Source organism: Pistacia vera, unplaced genomic scaffold, assembly GCF_008641045.1.
Source record: "Pistacia vera cultivar Batoury unplaced genomic scaffold, PisVer_v2 Contig780, whole genome shotgun sequence".
NCBI classification, from domain to species: domain Eukaryota; kingdom Viridiplantae; phylum Streptophyta; class Magnoliopsida; order Sapindales; family Anacardiaceae; genus Pistacia; species Pistacia vera.
Window position 1 is genome coordinate 85417 of NW_022196646.1, and position 13655 is coordinate 99071.

Genomic DNA, 13655 nt, shown 5'->3' on the forward strand with positions numbered 1-13655 from the left:
ATATAAACTGTTTATCATCTGTCTCTGAAGCACAAAAACTGAAAAAGAAAATTAATTCTCTTCTCTCAAAACTTCCATTTCCAAAGAAGAAGCGGTTGGGAACCATGGCGGATGCAGTTGTCTCAGTTGTGGTGAACAAGCTTGGAGACTATCTTGGAGACTATCTGAAACAAGCAGCAGCTTTCTTACAAGTGAGAAGTGAAGTGGAGTCGCTGAAAAAAGATCTGGAATGGATGCTTGGTTTCGTGAAGGATGCTGAAGATAAACAAGTCGACAACTCTTTGATACGCCTATGGGTGTCTGATATCAAAGATATTGCTTATGATTCTGAGGATGTCCTTGATAAATTTATGCTCAAAGTCCGAGATGGAGAGATCGCTCCAGAAATGCTCAAAGTGAAAGAAGAAGCGTCTTCTAATAAAAGGCAAAAGATCATGACTTCCATGAAAAAGCCAATTGCTAAATTGTCTCGCAAGGCCAAGGAGACGGTGACTATGTACAAGATAGGCAAGGAGATTGAAGCTCTGAAAAATAGACTCAGTGACGTTTCTGATAGACGTGTATTTTATGGCCTTAGAAACATCAATATCAAGACGGACGAAGAGAATCATGCTCTTAGAAGAATGAAGCAGCTGAGAAAAACCACCTCCTTTTCGTTAGAAGAGAAAGTTGTTGGCTACGAGGACGAGACCAACGAACTGCTGGCTAAACTACTTGCCGATGAGCCAAGGCGTTGGGTGATCTCTATTTGGGGCACTGGTGGCTTGGGTAAGACAACTCTTGCTGGAAAACTTTACAAAAACAGTGAAATAAAAAAAGTATCAATAATAGCATTGAGAAATTGTAATATTTTTAAATAAGTTAAAATTATATAGGAAGGATTAATACGAGAATCAGATTACTCGGGTGGTTTTTGAACCTAAGCTTACAAAATTGAGTTTAATCCCTCTTCCAGCTGAATGGGAAGAAAAAAATTATTAGACAAGTTTTGATAGTTCATAACTCATATGAATTAAGCTGATACAAAAACAATTTGGTGTCAAAGTTGAGCGGTAATACCTATATTCTCATATGCGTCAACATTTTTTTCTCCTCTAAATGAAAAAAGAAACTAGAAACTGCTGCTTTAAAACTGTTTTTCTGGAAAAAAATCAGTTAAGGCAGAGGATAACAGGGAGGCAAAGAGAGGCTCTATAGAATTTTTTCTTGAAAGAATTTAAGGAAGTGTAGCAGTTGAAGATAAACTTTGGGTCCAAGGGCCGAAAAGTAGATCATAAGTTCATAAGAAGGAAGAGAACATCGCAATATATTAGACTATCAAAGTTAGTCATTGGGCCTAATTAAGCCAAACACAGAGTATGAGACGAATAAATGGACAATGGGTACAAGCAAAAATTATCAGTAAACTTTAGAGTTAGGCTCTATAAATCCAGAGAGCAAGCCAGGCCAAGTGGTTGATGAGGTGAACACTTACATTTTACTCCAAACATTACCCAGACATTCATACACTCACATTTGAGTAATTGATACTTTCTCAAGTACATATGATTGCTCAAACACAAAGAGATTATGTTGAGTCTAATTGGCTTAGAGATCACGAGTTAATTCGAGGGAAGCCTTGACATAGATAATATTCAAGGTGAGTTTTTTTAGTATTTTGATATAGTTTTTGAAAAAGTAAGATTTATGTAATAACGAGGTAGAATTTAAAAATTATAAAAACACTCTAAGTTTGTTAATTTAATAAACACCCCTGTAATTTAATCGTGAGAATCTATACTTACCAACCCATAGAAATTTCCCACAACTTGCGATGAAACCAGCTGAAACTTCACCTAGTGAACAGTTTGTTGAATTAATTAACTACAAATTGCATTTTATGAAGCTAAGAAAAGAACAATACAAAATTAGATTTTAAAGCGAATATCAACTGTTTATCCTCTTCCCCGAAGACACAAAACTGAAAGAAATTAATTCTCCTTTAAACCTACAATTTCCAAAGGGAGAGATCTTTAGTGAAAAAAGAAAAAAAAAACAACAGTAGCTTGGAAACCATGGTGGATGCAGTAGTCTCATCTGTGGTAACAGGCTTAAGACTATCTAATCCAAGAAGCAGCCTTCTTTCGAGGGATAAGAATTGATGGAGTCACTGAAAAAACAGGATAGCTTCTAAAAGAAAGCAAGGACTCTTAACTTCCATGAAGAAATCCATTGCTAAATCTTCTCGCAAGGGCAAGGAGAAGGTGAGTATGTACAAAATAGGCAGGGAGATTGAAGCTCTGAAAAAGAAGCTCAGTGATGTCTCTCGAAGACGTCAAGAGTATGGTCTTGAAAATATCAATACCAAGAGGGAAAGAGAGAGCCCTGATTTTGACAAATTGAAACAACTGAGAAAAACCAACTGCTTTTCGTTTGAAGGGAATGTTGTCGGCTACAAGGATGAGACCGGGAAATTGTTGGCTAAACTACTTGACAATGAGCCAAGGCGATATGTGATCTCTATTTGGGGCACTGGTGGTTTGGGAAAGACAACTCTTGCTCGAAAACTTTACAACAACAGTAAAATTAAGCAAATATTTAGTTATAGTGCTTGGGTTTCTGTATCTCAAGATTACAACACTCAAGATCTTCTTGGAAGAATTATAAAGTCTCTCTATTCCGGAAATACACCAGAGAAGTTTGAGAGGATGAGTCAAGATGATATGGAGAGGTATCTTCATAAGTCTTTGCAAGGATGCAGATATTTGGTGGTAATTGATGATGTATGGCACAAAGAAGCATGGGCAAGCCTCAAAAGAGCTTTTCCAGACAACAAGAATGGAAGCAGAGTAATTATTACCACTCGCATCAAAGATGTTGCTGAAAGTTCAGATCAAAGAACTCATATACATGAACTTCGATTTTTAAACCAAGAGGAGAGTTGGCAGCTATTCTGTGAGAAGGCTTGTTGCAAGTTCAATATAGATGAAGGATTGGAGAAGTTGGGAAGAGAAATGGTAGAAAAATGTGGCGGTCTACCACTTGCCATTGTTGTGTTAGGCGGTTTACTGTCAAGAAAGAAGCCACAAGCATGGAATTTGGTACGCGATAATATTTGGCGGCATTTAAGAAATGATAACATGGAGATAACACAGTTATTGGCTTTAAGCTTCAATGATTTACCTTATCAATTGAAGTTGTGTTTTCTCTACTTAAGTAATTTTCCAGAAGACAAGGAAATCAAAACAGAGAAACTAATTCGCTTGTGGGTGGCTGAGGGTTACATACCGCATGATGAAGAAATAATGGAAGATATGGCTCTCAATTACTTGAACGAGTTGATTAACAGAAGCCTTATTCAGAAAGGAAAAATGCGGTTGGGAATGGTTACAACATGTCGAGTCCATGATCTTTTGCGGGATTTAGCAATTCAAAAGGCAAAAGAACTCAATCTTGTTCAAATTTATGACGAAATCAGAAACTCAGCTCATTCTTCAAAGGTATCATGTCGACGACTAGCTGTCTATACTGGGAACTACAGGACCTTGAGGCTTCGACAGTGTAATCCGCTCTTGCGTTCTCTTTTGATCTTTGATCGCGATAGATTGCTTCCTACGTTAACGCAATTCATACCGACTCTGTGTACAAAATTCAGGTTCTTAAGAGTGCTCGAGTTTGAACGTGGCTATCCACGAAGCTGCTCCTTACCCAAAGATATAGGTAAGTTGATTCACTTGAAGTATTTGGGAATCCAAGATTCTGTAAATATTCCGGAATCGATTCTCAACTTGTCGAATCTAGAAACTCTGCACTTTAACAAGGGATGGGCTAGTGATTGTTACTCTCCACCAACCGAAATTTGGAAGCTGAAAAGTTTGAGACATCTAATTGGAGACCTTGATTGGCCATTGCGGATAGATAATATGACAAACCTTCAGACTTTGAAGGTTGTACGGGATAACACTTGGACTAAAACAAATTCTGAAACATTGGTTAATCTTCGAGAGCTAGAGCTACTTGTGTGCCATGAAAGAGAGAAGAAGTTCACTTTCGATTCTATTGCCAAACTGAAAAGTATTCAAATTTTAACGGTCAAGTTATCAGATTTTCATTTTTTTCCTACATTGCAACCACTCTCTCATTGTCGATATCTCCGACACTTGAAATTAGATGGGAAGATGGAGAAACTACCAGGAGAAATGCATGTACTTTTGCCAAATGTGGAAAGCCTATCGTTAACGTGGTCCAAACTCGTAGATGACCCGATGCCAATACTGGAGAAGATGTTGAACCTCACAGAACTTGAATTAGGCTTAGGTTGTTACCTTGGAAAGAAGATGGTGTGCACGGCAAAGGGTTTTCCCCGGCTTGAATTTTTAATACTTGATCAGATAGATTTAGAGGAGTGGCAGATAGAGGAAGGAGCTCTGCCTGTGCTTAGAGGTTTGCGGTTACTAAAGCATCTGCATAGCCTTCCAAAAAGATTGAAATCACTCCCTCGCCTACCTTAGTGGTGATTATTGTGCTTGTACTGTATTTTCTTTCAAATTTAATTTGTCTTTTGGTCATCGTTTGGGTTTTTTTTATAATGTTTCAATTTTAAATATGCGAGCCTCTTTACTCATCAAAGTACCATAATACTTCTTGGTAGTGGTATCAGCTTACAGAGAAATAGAAGTGCAGTATCAAATACTAAGTATTTTAGAAATTGTGAATATTTTAAAAATAAGTTTAAAATTATATAGAAAGGATTAATACGAGAATCAGATTAAGCTGATACAAAGAAACAATTTGGCGTCAAAATGAGAGGTTGAGCGTAATAACCTATAATTATCATATGAGTCAACATTTTTTTCTCCCTCTAAAATGATAAAAGGGACTATGAAACTGCTGCTCCAAAACTGAAATTTTCTCGAAAAAAATCAGTTAAAGGCAGAGGATAAACAGGGGAGCAAAGAGAAGGCTCAATAGAATTTTTTCAGCTTTGTTACAAAAAAAGGTGCTCAGTAGCAGGCCTGCAATCGAACCGAACATGAACGAACAGGCCCGTTCGAAAATCGTTCGATAAGCATGTTCGATTGTTCGTGTTCGTGTTCGAACGAACATAGGATGTGTGTTCGTGTTCGTTCGATTAACAAAAAGCTCGTTCATGTTCGTTCGTAACTCGTTCGTGTTCGTTCGACTAACTTGTTCGACTAACTCGTTCGATAATATGTAAATACCTGTTCGACTAACTCGTTCGATAATTTGTAAATACATGTTCGACTAACTCGTTCAATAACTCGTAAATACATGTTCGAATACCTGTTCGAATAAAAAATGTACACCAACTTTCCAATTCATGCTCTAAAAAACAAATATGCAACAATTTATAATTCATACCGATTTAATTCAACATTTGAAAATAAACCAACTCTTTATCTATATTTATATTTTAAACAAATCAATAAAAACTCAGTAAATTAAAATAACTAACCATCATAAATAATAGAACTTCAAAATAAATTAAACAGAACAATAAATCGTTCAAAACAAATTTAGTTCCATATCAAACATGACACAAATAAAAGAAATTTGTTTACATATATATTTATTATCATTACATAAATTATCCTAAATATTTTAAATGTTTACATATATATTTTGTATCAACACCCATAAATTTATAGTGGAATGAAATACATATGTGTGATTAATTTGTTATATATATATTATATCAACACCCATAAATTCATAGTGAAATGATGGCCTATTATAATATATGATCAATACATATGTATGATTAATTTGTTATATATAATGTGTAATTGTGTATATACAAAATTATTATCATACATATATTAATCATAGGTTAAATATGTTACGAAATTACCAAAATTATAGGTTATCATATATTTATTATCATTACATAAATTATTATAAATATTTTAAATGTTTACATATATATTTTGTATCAACACCCATAAATTTAGAGTAAAATGAAAATCTATTGTAATATATGATCAATACATATGTGTGATTAATTATATTTTTATATATATATATATTATCATTACTGTCTACATATTTATTTTGTACCAACACCTATAAATTCATAGTGATATGAGAGTTTATTGTAATATATGATCAATACAAATGTGTGATTAATTTAGGTTTAATTAAACTATTATATTATTAAATTTGGTATGCTATACATCACTTGATTATACAATATGTTATGTTTATCAATTTACCATACTATATTTATTATTTATTAATTGAAATGCTATCTTATAATATTTAATTATTGATTACATTTAGAAAAATATGAAGCTATTATGTTATTGGATTTACTATATTATATATCACTTGATTATACAATTTATTATGTTATTAAATTTGTTATGCTATGTATCATAATAATTTATTACTTTTTAATTAAAATGCTATATACTTATATATTTAATTATTGATGACATTTGGAAAAAAAAAAAATCCAAACATATTATATATATAAGAAAAACAAAAGTATCATAATATTTTATTATTGATTACCATTAAAAAAAATTCATCCAAACTAAATCAAACATAATATAAAAATGAAATTTTTTTTTTTTTAATTAGAATAATGTATAACATGTTTTTCGAACATAAACGAATGAACAATCGAACGATTGTTCGCGAACAGATGGATTAGTCGAACGTATAGTGTTCGCAAATATAATCGAACGAACAACCCCTGTTCGAACTCGATCGAACATATTATCGAACAAATATCGAACTGTTCGCGAACATTATCGAACAGTAATCGAACGAACAACAAATGTTCACGAACTGTTTGGTTCATTTGCAGCCCTACTCAGTAGTAAGAGTTTCCGGCTGGACTTCTACTACCATGTATTAAGAAAGGTTATATGAATGGCCAATAAATGCAAAAAATTCAAGAACCAATCAACACATGACAATATTTAACCACTCGGAACTTTTAGTTGAGATTTTATGCTAACGACAATGTTTATCATATTAAGGTTATGAGATTAGGTTGTGATTAAATTGATCCAAATAGATTCTTTTGGGGGAACACCCAGATAGCAGAGAGTTTGCTTTATTGAAAGGAAGTGTAAGCAGTTGAAGATAAAACTTTGGGTCCAAAGGGCCGAAAAGTAAAGAGATCATAAAGTTCATAAGAAGGAAGAGTAACATTACGCAATAATATTAGACTAATCAAAGTTAGTCAATTGGGCCTAATTAAGCCCAAACACAGAGTATGAGACAAGAATAAAATGGGTCAATGCAAAGTAACAAGCCCAAACTCAAATTGCTTATCAAGTAAACTTTAGAGTTGAGGCTCTATAAAATCCTAGAAGCAAGCCAAGGCCAAGTGTGTTGTATGAGGTGAACACTTACATTTTACTCCAAAACATTACCCCAGCATCCTATACACTCACATTTGATAGTAATTGCATACTTTCTCAAGTACATATGATTGGCTCAAACATCAGAGAGGTTATGTTGAGTCTAATTAGGCTTAGAGTCACATATGGTTAATTCGAGGGAAGCCTTAGACATAGATAAAATATTCAAGAGTGAGTTTATTTTAGTATTTTGGATATAGTTTTTGAAAAAGTAAGAGTTTGATGATAATAACGAGGTAGAATTTAAAAATTATAAAAACACTCCCTAAGTTTGTTAATTTAATAAACACCCCTGTAATTTAATCGATGGAAATAACAACTATAATGCTACCAACCCATAGAAATTTCCCACAACTTGCGATGAAACCAGCTGAAAACTTCACCTAGTGAACATGTTTTGTGAATTAATTAACTACAAATTGCATTTTATGAAGCATAAGAAAAGAACAAATACAAAATTAGATTTTAAAGCGAATATCAACTGTTTATCCTCCATCCCCGAAGCACAAAAACTGAAAGAAAATTAATTCTCCTTTTAAACCTACAATTTCCAAAGGGAGAGATCTTTAGTGAAAAAAGAAAAAGAAAAAACAACAGTAGCTTGGGAACCATGGTGGATGCAGTAGTCTCATCTGTGGTTAACAGGCTTGAAGACTATCTAATCCAAGAAGCAGCCTTCTTTCGAGGGATAAGAATTGAAGTGGAGTCACTGAAAAAACATCTAGAATGGATGAACTGTTTCATTAGCGGCCGGGGCGGGGAGACCTCTATTTTTGTCCCCACCCTATCCTCAAGGACGGGGAATTTCCCAGTCCCCGTCCTTGTCCGCGTCCCCCATTTTTTGGTATGAAGGGAAGTGATTTTGAACAACTAATGCTAATTGAGCTACACTAAAACTTTTTGAGGCCCATTTTATATAATATCATTATTAACTATTATTTGATCAAATACATCATAATTTATTCCAAAACTGTCTTTTTTATCAATATAGTAAAACCTCTTTATAGTCATAACGGTGGAATCAATTAGAGATTATAACTTAATAGAGATGTAGTTACAAAAATTATTATTTTGATTTCTTTTTTTATAAGTAATACAATATTAGGATTTCAATTCATATTTTAATATTATCAAAATTTCAATTCAACGCTTCAATTATTTATTTTTAAAACTAATAAAAAATCATATCTTCAAACCAACAAAGATAAGTGTCATTGATGAAATTGTAAATATAACTAATGCATGGTCAATTGATATGAAACCACAGACAATTGTCAATGGTTTTAAGTACTACAAAATTAGGATTCTCGATGTCAATAAATTGCAAGTTGCAAATGAAGTGGATGAGAATAATAAAAAAGTCATTGCAGAATTGAGTAGTCAGATTCGACAATTTTACTACACCAAACAAATGAATATTAATTTCTTCCTCGATCATCCAAATGAACAACAAATTGTGTGTGCTTTAATTAAAGAAGAAATCATTGTTGTAATTAGATAAGAAGAGAAAATAAATAATCCTAAGGATGATAGTATGAAAATATAAAAAGTTTTGAACCATAAAGCTCTAATGATGCTTGAGAAGTTAAAAATATTTTGATAAGATACATATTATTAAAATAATTATAAAATCCAATCTTGTATGTTCCATAAATTATAATTAAGAAAAATTAATAAAATAAAAAGCTTGTTTTTCCTGTATCTTTATAAAAGACCTGCTAGTCAATCAAACTTTATTACAAAATAAAAAGAGGAGAAGGGTGATTATGTTTCTTTTACTTTTTTTTCTTTTTCTCTTTATAAAGTTCAATTGTTATGCTAATTGTAGTTTCGGTGAACAGAGGAGAAGGCAAGGAAGCCCAGAATACTTTACACTGGTCTCCGCCTATTATGTTCTTTACTTTTTCTTTTTCTGTTGAGTAAACGACATATTCCCACCCAGGTTTGACGAAATCCCAGATGAGTACCACAGGTTCAATTATTCTAGATTCTCACCCTTAAAGTAACAGGTTTATGAACTTTAGGGTTTAGAGCGTGCAATTACCATAATGCCCTAACCCTAAATTAATAAATTATGTTAACCCCTAATTTATTAGAATTATAAAACTACCATTTTATTTTCAAATTATATCAAAAACACCCTCGGTCACTACACACCCTCATCGGAAACAGCCCGATCTGGGCTGTTTCGACGACGTCGAATGCCTGGTCACTCCATCACCTTCCCTGTAGTCCGGCGTCCAAAACCCCTCTGGTTTCCGACTATTTGCCCCTCCAATCGCCGGCAACGTTAGGTTGTGTTTCGGTGTTCTTCACCGGATTCCGGTCGATTTGATGGTGAAAATCCAATTAGACACCACCAATGAAACCATCGTATCTGATCTTAAAATCCCTGTCCCCAGTAGCTGTTTTCGGCGTCATTCGCCGGCCAAGAGTTCGTGTTCTTCGGCGTTTTTCGATGGTGGTGGACAGCAAACGGTTGAGCTGTCGTGGCTGGAAAGGTTAGGGGTTTTGTAGGGGAGGATTCGAGGAGTCAAATGGTGGTGACAAGGGTGATTTTGGGTGGAAAAATCGCCGAAAAAAGTGCGAAAAACGTTTACCGGCGATGGTCTGCTAATGTACGTCGGAGGACTGTTACAGGCGGTGGTCTGCTAACGTGAGCCGCTCATGTAAAATGACCAATTTACCCCTTTACTGCTACATCAAACGTTTTTCCGTCACTTTAAGGGTGCGAATCTGAAATAAATGGAACATGTGGTACTCAATTGGGATTTCGTCAAACCTTGGCTGGCAATATGTCGTTTACTCTTTTCTGTTTATTAAAGTGCTATTGTGGTCACATTTTCCAATGTGCTCTTTTTATTTCATGAGTGATAATCTCGTAACTAATAATTGAAGTTAGATTGAATGTGAATATAATCAACTTTCAAGTCAGTTCCAGGGTGCTAACGCTAGGCATACATGGCCCTAATATCGAATAAACTTCACTAGCTAGAATCGAAAATTAATCAAAGGAAATAATAACAATCATGACCTTACCCTACGAATGAATTTTCCCACAACTGGAGGCGAAACCAGCTGGAAACTTTAGCTACTGACCAAATTTTTGCCGGTGAATTATCTGCAAATTGCATTTTACGAAGCATAAGAAAAAAACAAAAAATTAGAGTTTGAAAGCGAATATAAACTGTTTATCATCTGTCTCTGAAGCACAAAAACTGAAAAAGAAAATTAATTCTCTTCTCTCAAACCTTCCATTTCCAAAGAAGAAGCGGTTGGGAACCATGGCGGATGCAGTTGTCTCATTTGTGGTGAACAAGCTTGGAGACTATCTTGGAGACTATCTGAGACAAGCATCAGCTTTCTTAGAAGTGAGAAGTGAAGTGGAGTCGCTGAAAAAAGATATGGAATGGATGCTTGGTTTCGTGAAGGATGCTGAAGATAAACAAGTCGACAACTCTTTGGTACGCCTATGGGTATCTGAAATCAAAGATATTGCTTATGAATCTGAAGATGTCCTTGATGAATTTATGCTCAAAGTCCGAGATGGAGGGATCGCTCCAGAGATGCTCAAAGTGGAAGAAGAAGCGTCTTCTAATAAAAGGCAAAAGATCATAACTTCAATAAAAAAGTCAATTGCTAAATCTTCTCGCAAGGCCAAGGAGACGGTGACTATGTACAACATAGGCAAGGAGATTGAAGCTCTGAAAAAGAGACTTAGTGACGTTTCTCGTAGACGTGCATTTTATGGCCTTAGAAACATCAATATCAAGACGGACGAAGAGAATCATGCTCTTAGAAGAATAAAGCAGCTGAGAAAAACCACCTCCTTTTCGTTAGAAGAGAAAGTTGTTGGCTACGAGGACGAGACCAACGAACTGTTGGCTAAACTACTTGCCGATGAGCCAAGGCGTTGGGTGATCTCTATTTGGGGCACTGGTGGCTTGGGTAAGACAACTCTTGCTGGAAAACTTTACAAAAACAGTGAAATAAAAAAAAAATTTCGTTGTGCTTGGGTTTCTGTATCTCAGGATTACAACAATGAAGATCTTCTTCGAAGGATTATAAAATCTTTTGCTTTTTCTGCGAAGGAATTGGATAGAATGAGTGAAGAAGACTTGGAGAGGTATCTTCATAAATGTTTGCAAAAATACTCGTACTTGTTGGTAATTGACGATGTATGGCACAAAGAAGCATGGGCAAGCCTCAAAAGAGCCTTTCCAGACAATAAGATGGGTAGCAGAGTAATTATTACCACTCGATACAAAGATGTTGCAGAGCGTTCAGATGAAAGAACTCATGTACATGAACTTCGATTTTTAAAGCCAGATGAGAGTTGGCAGTTATTCTGTGAGAAGACCTTCTGGAATTTAAATATAGATAAAGGATTGGAGAAGTTAGGAAGAGAAATGGTAGAAAAATGTCGCGGTCTACCACTAGCCATTGTGGTATTAGGTGGTTTACTGTCAACAAAGAAGCCACAAGAGTGGCATTCGGTGCGTGATAATATCTGGCAAAATTTAAGTAAGGATTCCTTGGATATCACGTATTTATTCTCTTTAAGCTTCAAAGATTTGCCCTATCAATTGAAGTTATGCTTTCTCTACCTAAGCCATTTTCCAGAAGACTCCGAAATTAATACAGATAAATTAACCCGATTGTGGGTGGCTGACGGTTACATACCGCATGATGAAGAAACAATGGAAGATGTTGCTTACAGTTACTTGTATGAGTTGATTAACAGGAGCCTTGTTCACAAGGAAAAAATGCGGTTGAGGACAGTTATGACGTGTCGAGTTCATGATCTTTTAAGGGATTTTGCAATTCAAAAGGGCAAAAGAGCTCAACTTGATTCAGATTTATGATGAAATCAGAAGCTCAGCCGGCTCTTCAAAGCTATTACGCCGACAACAATTCATTTATTCTGGGATGAATAGCAGCTCGTGGCTTCAACAGTTTAATCCGCCCCTGCGTTCTCTTTTGTTCTTTGATCTCTATCAAGAGCATCCTACGGTAGAGCAAATGATACCAACTTTGTGCGCAAGATTCAGGTTTTTAAGAGTGCTCGAGTTTGGATGTTTCAATGGAAGATCAGGGTGGACCTTACCCAAAGATATAGATAAGTTGATTCTCTTGAAGTATTTGGGATTAAGAGATACACTGGTTCAAAGTATTCCACCATCAATTCTCAACTTGTCGAATCTAGAAACTCTTGACTTACTCGATCAGACGAGGTCTGGTGTCACTCTACCAACTGAAATTTGCAAGTTGCAAAATCTGAGACATCTAATTGGGAATTTTGGAGGGCAATATTTCCGGATAGACAATATGAAAAACCTTCAGACTTTGAAGTGTATAGGCGATGACACTTGGACTAAAACCAATCCAGAAAAATTGGTTAATCTTCGCGAGCTGCATGTGTCTTTTTACCGTGAAAGACAGGACGAGATCACTTTTGATTCTTTTGCCAAACTGAAAAACCTTCGAATTTTGTCGGTTATATTATCAAGAAATGACTTTTTTGCTTCACTGCAACCACTCTCTCATTGCCGACATCTCCTACACTTGAGCTTAAATGGGAAGATGGAGAAACTACCAGAAGAAATGCCCGTACTTTTGCCAAATCTCGAACGCCTATCGATGTGGAGCTCCAAGCTTGTAGATGACCCGATGCCTACATTAGAGAAGATGCTGAACCTCACAGTACTTGATATATGGAACGATTGTTATTTGGGAAAGAAACTAGTATGCACAGCAAAGGGTTTTCCTCGGCTTGAAATTCTTCTTGTTGATGCAAAAGATTTAGAGGAGTGGCAAGTAGAGGACGGTGCTATGCCTGTGCTTAGAGGTTTAAATATAAATAACAACTCCAGATTCAGAATTCCAGAAAGATTGAGATCAATCCCTCGCCCAGATGAATGGGAATCCTATAAAAGTTACGACGGCGACTCGAGATAATTCAAAAACCTCCAAGGTATACTTGTTCTTAATTTAATTTATTGTTATTTTTATCTTTCAATTTGTCATTTGTCCGGATACGAAGAATGTTATTTGTACTCCTACCTGCAATCTTTTCATCATGTCACCTTTAATATATGTTGTTCATAGTTTATAGGGGGTTAATTGATTATTGGCAGACGTTGATGCACTCAGGATTCCCGCTCCCCGATGAGTGGGTTGCGGTTCCTATAATACCCATATTTTATGGGTTATTTTATGAACTTTATTTTGTGTTCTCGGGTGGAAAAATGTGAGTTTCTAAATTTTGTTGAGGACATTTTG

General features: G+C 35.3%; 3 protein-coding genes across 3 annotated transcripts; all 3 read left to right on the top strand.

Annotated features, from left to right (window-relative positions):
* On the top strand, positions 1-4490 carry LOC116116753 (disease resistance protein RPP13-like). The gene is made up of 2 exons (XM_031402797.1): positions 1-818; positions 2205-4490. The coding sequence occupies exons 1-2, from the start codon at positions 105-107 to the stop codon at positions 4488-4490; spliced, it is 3000 nt and encodes a 999-aa protein (XP_031258657.1). The 5' UTR covers positions 1-104.
* Positions 4491-10657: 6167 nt separating this feature from the next.
* Positions 10658-12282, top strand: LOC116116754 (putative disease resistance RPP13-like protein 3). The gene has a single exon (XM_031402798.1). The coding sequence runs from the start codon at positions 10658-10660 to the stop codon at positions 12236-12238; it is 1581 nt and encodes a 526-aa protein (XP_031258658.1). The 3' UTR covers positions 12239-12282.
* Positions 12283-12302: 20 nt separating this feature from the next.
* LOC116116755 (putative disease resistance RPP13-like protein 2) lies at positions 12303-13331 on the top strand. The gene has a single exon (XM_031402799.1). It carries the CDS (start codon positions 12303-12305, stop codon positions 13329-13331), a length of 1029 nt encoding a protein of 342 aa, XP_031258659.1.
* The last annotated feature ends 324 nt before the right edge of the window (positions 13332-13655 follow it).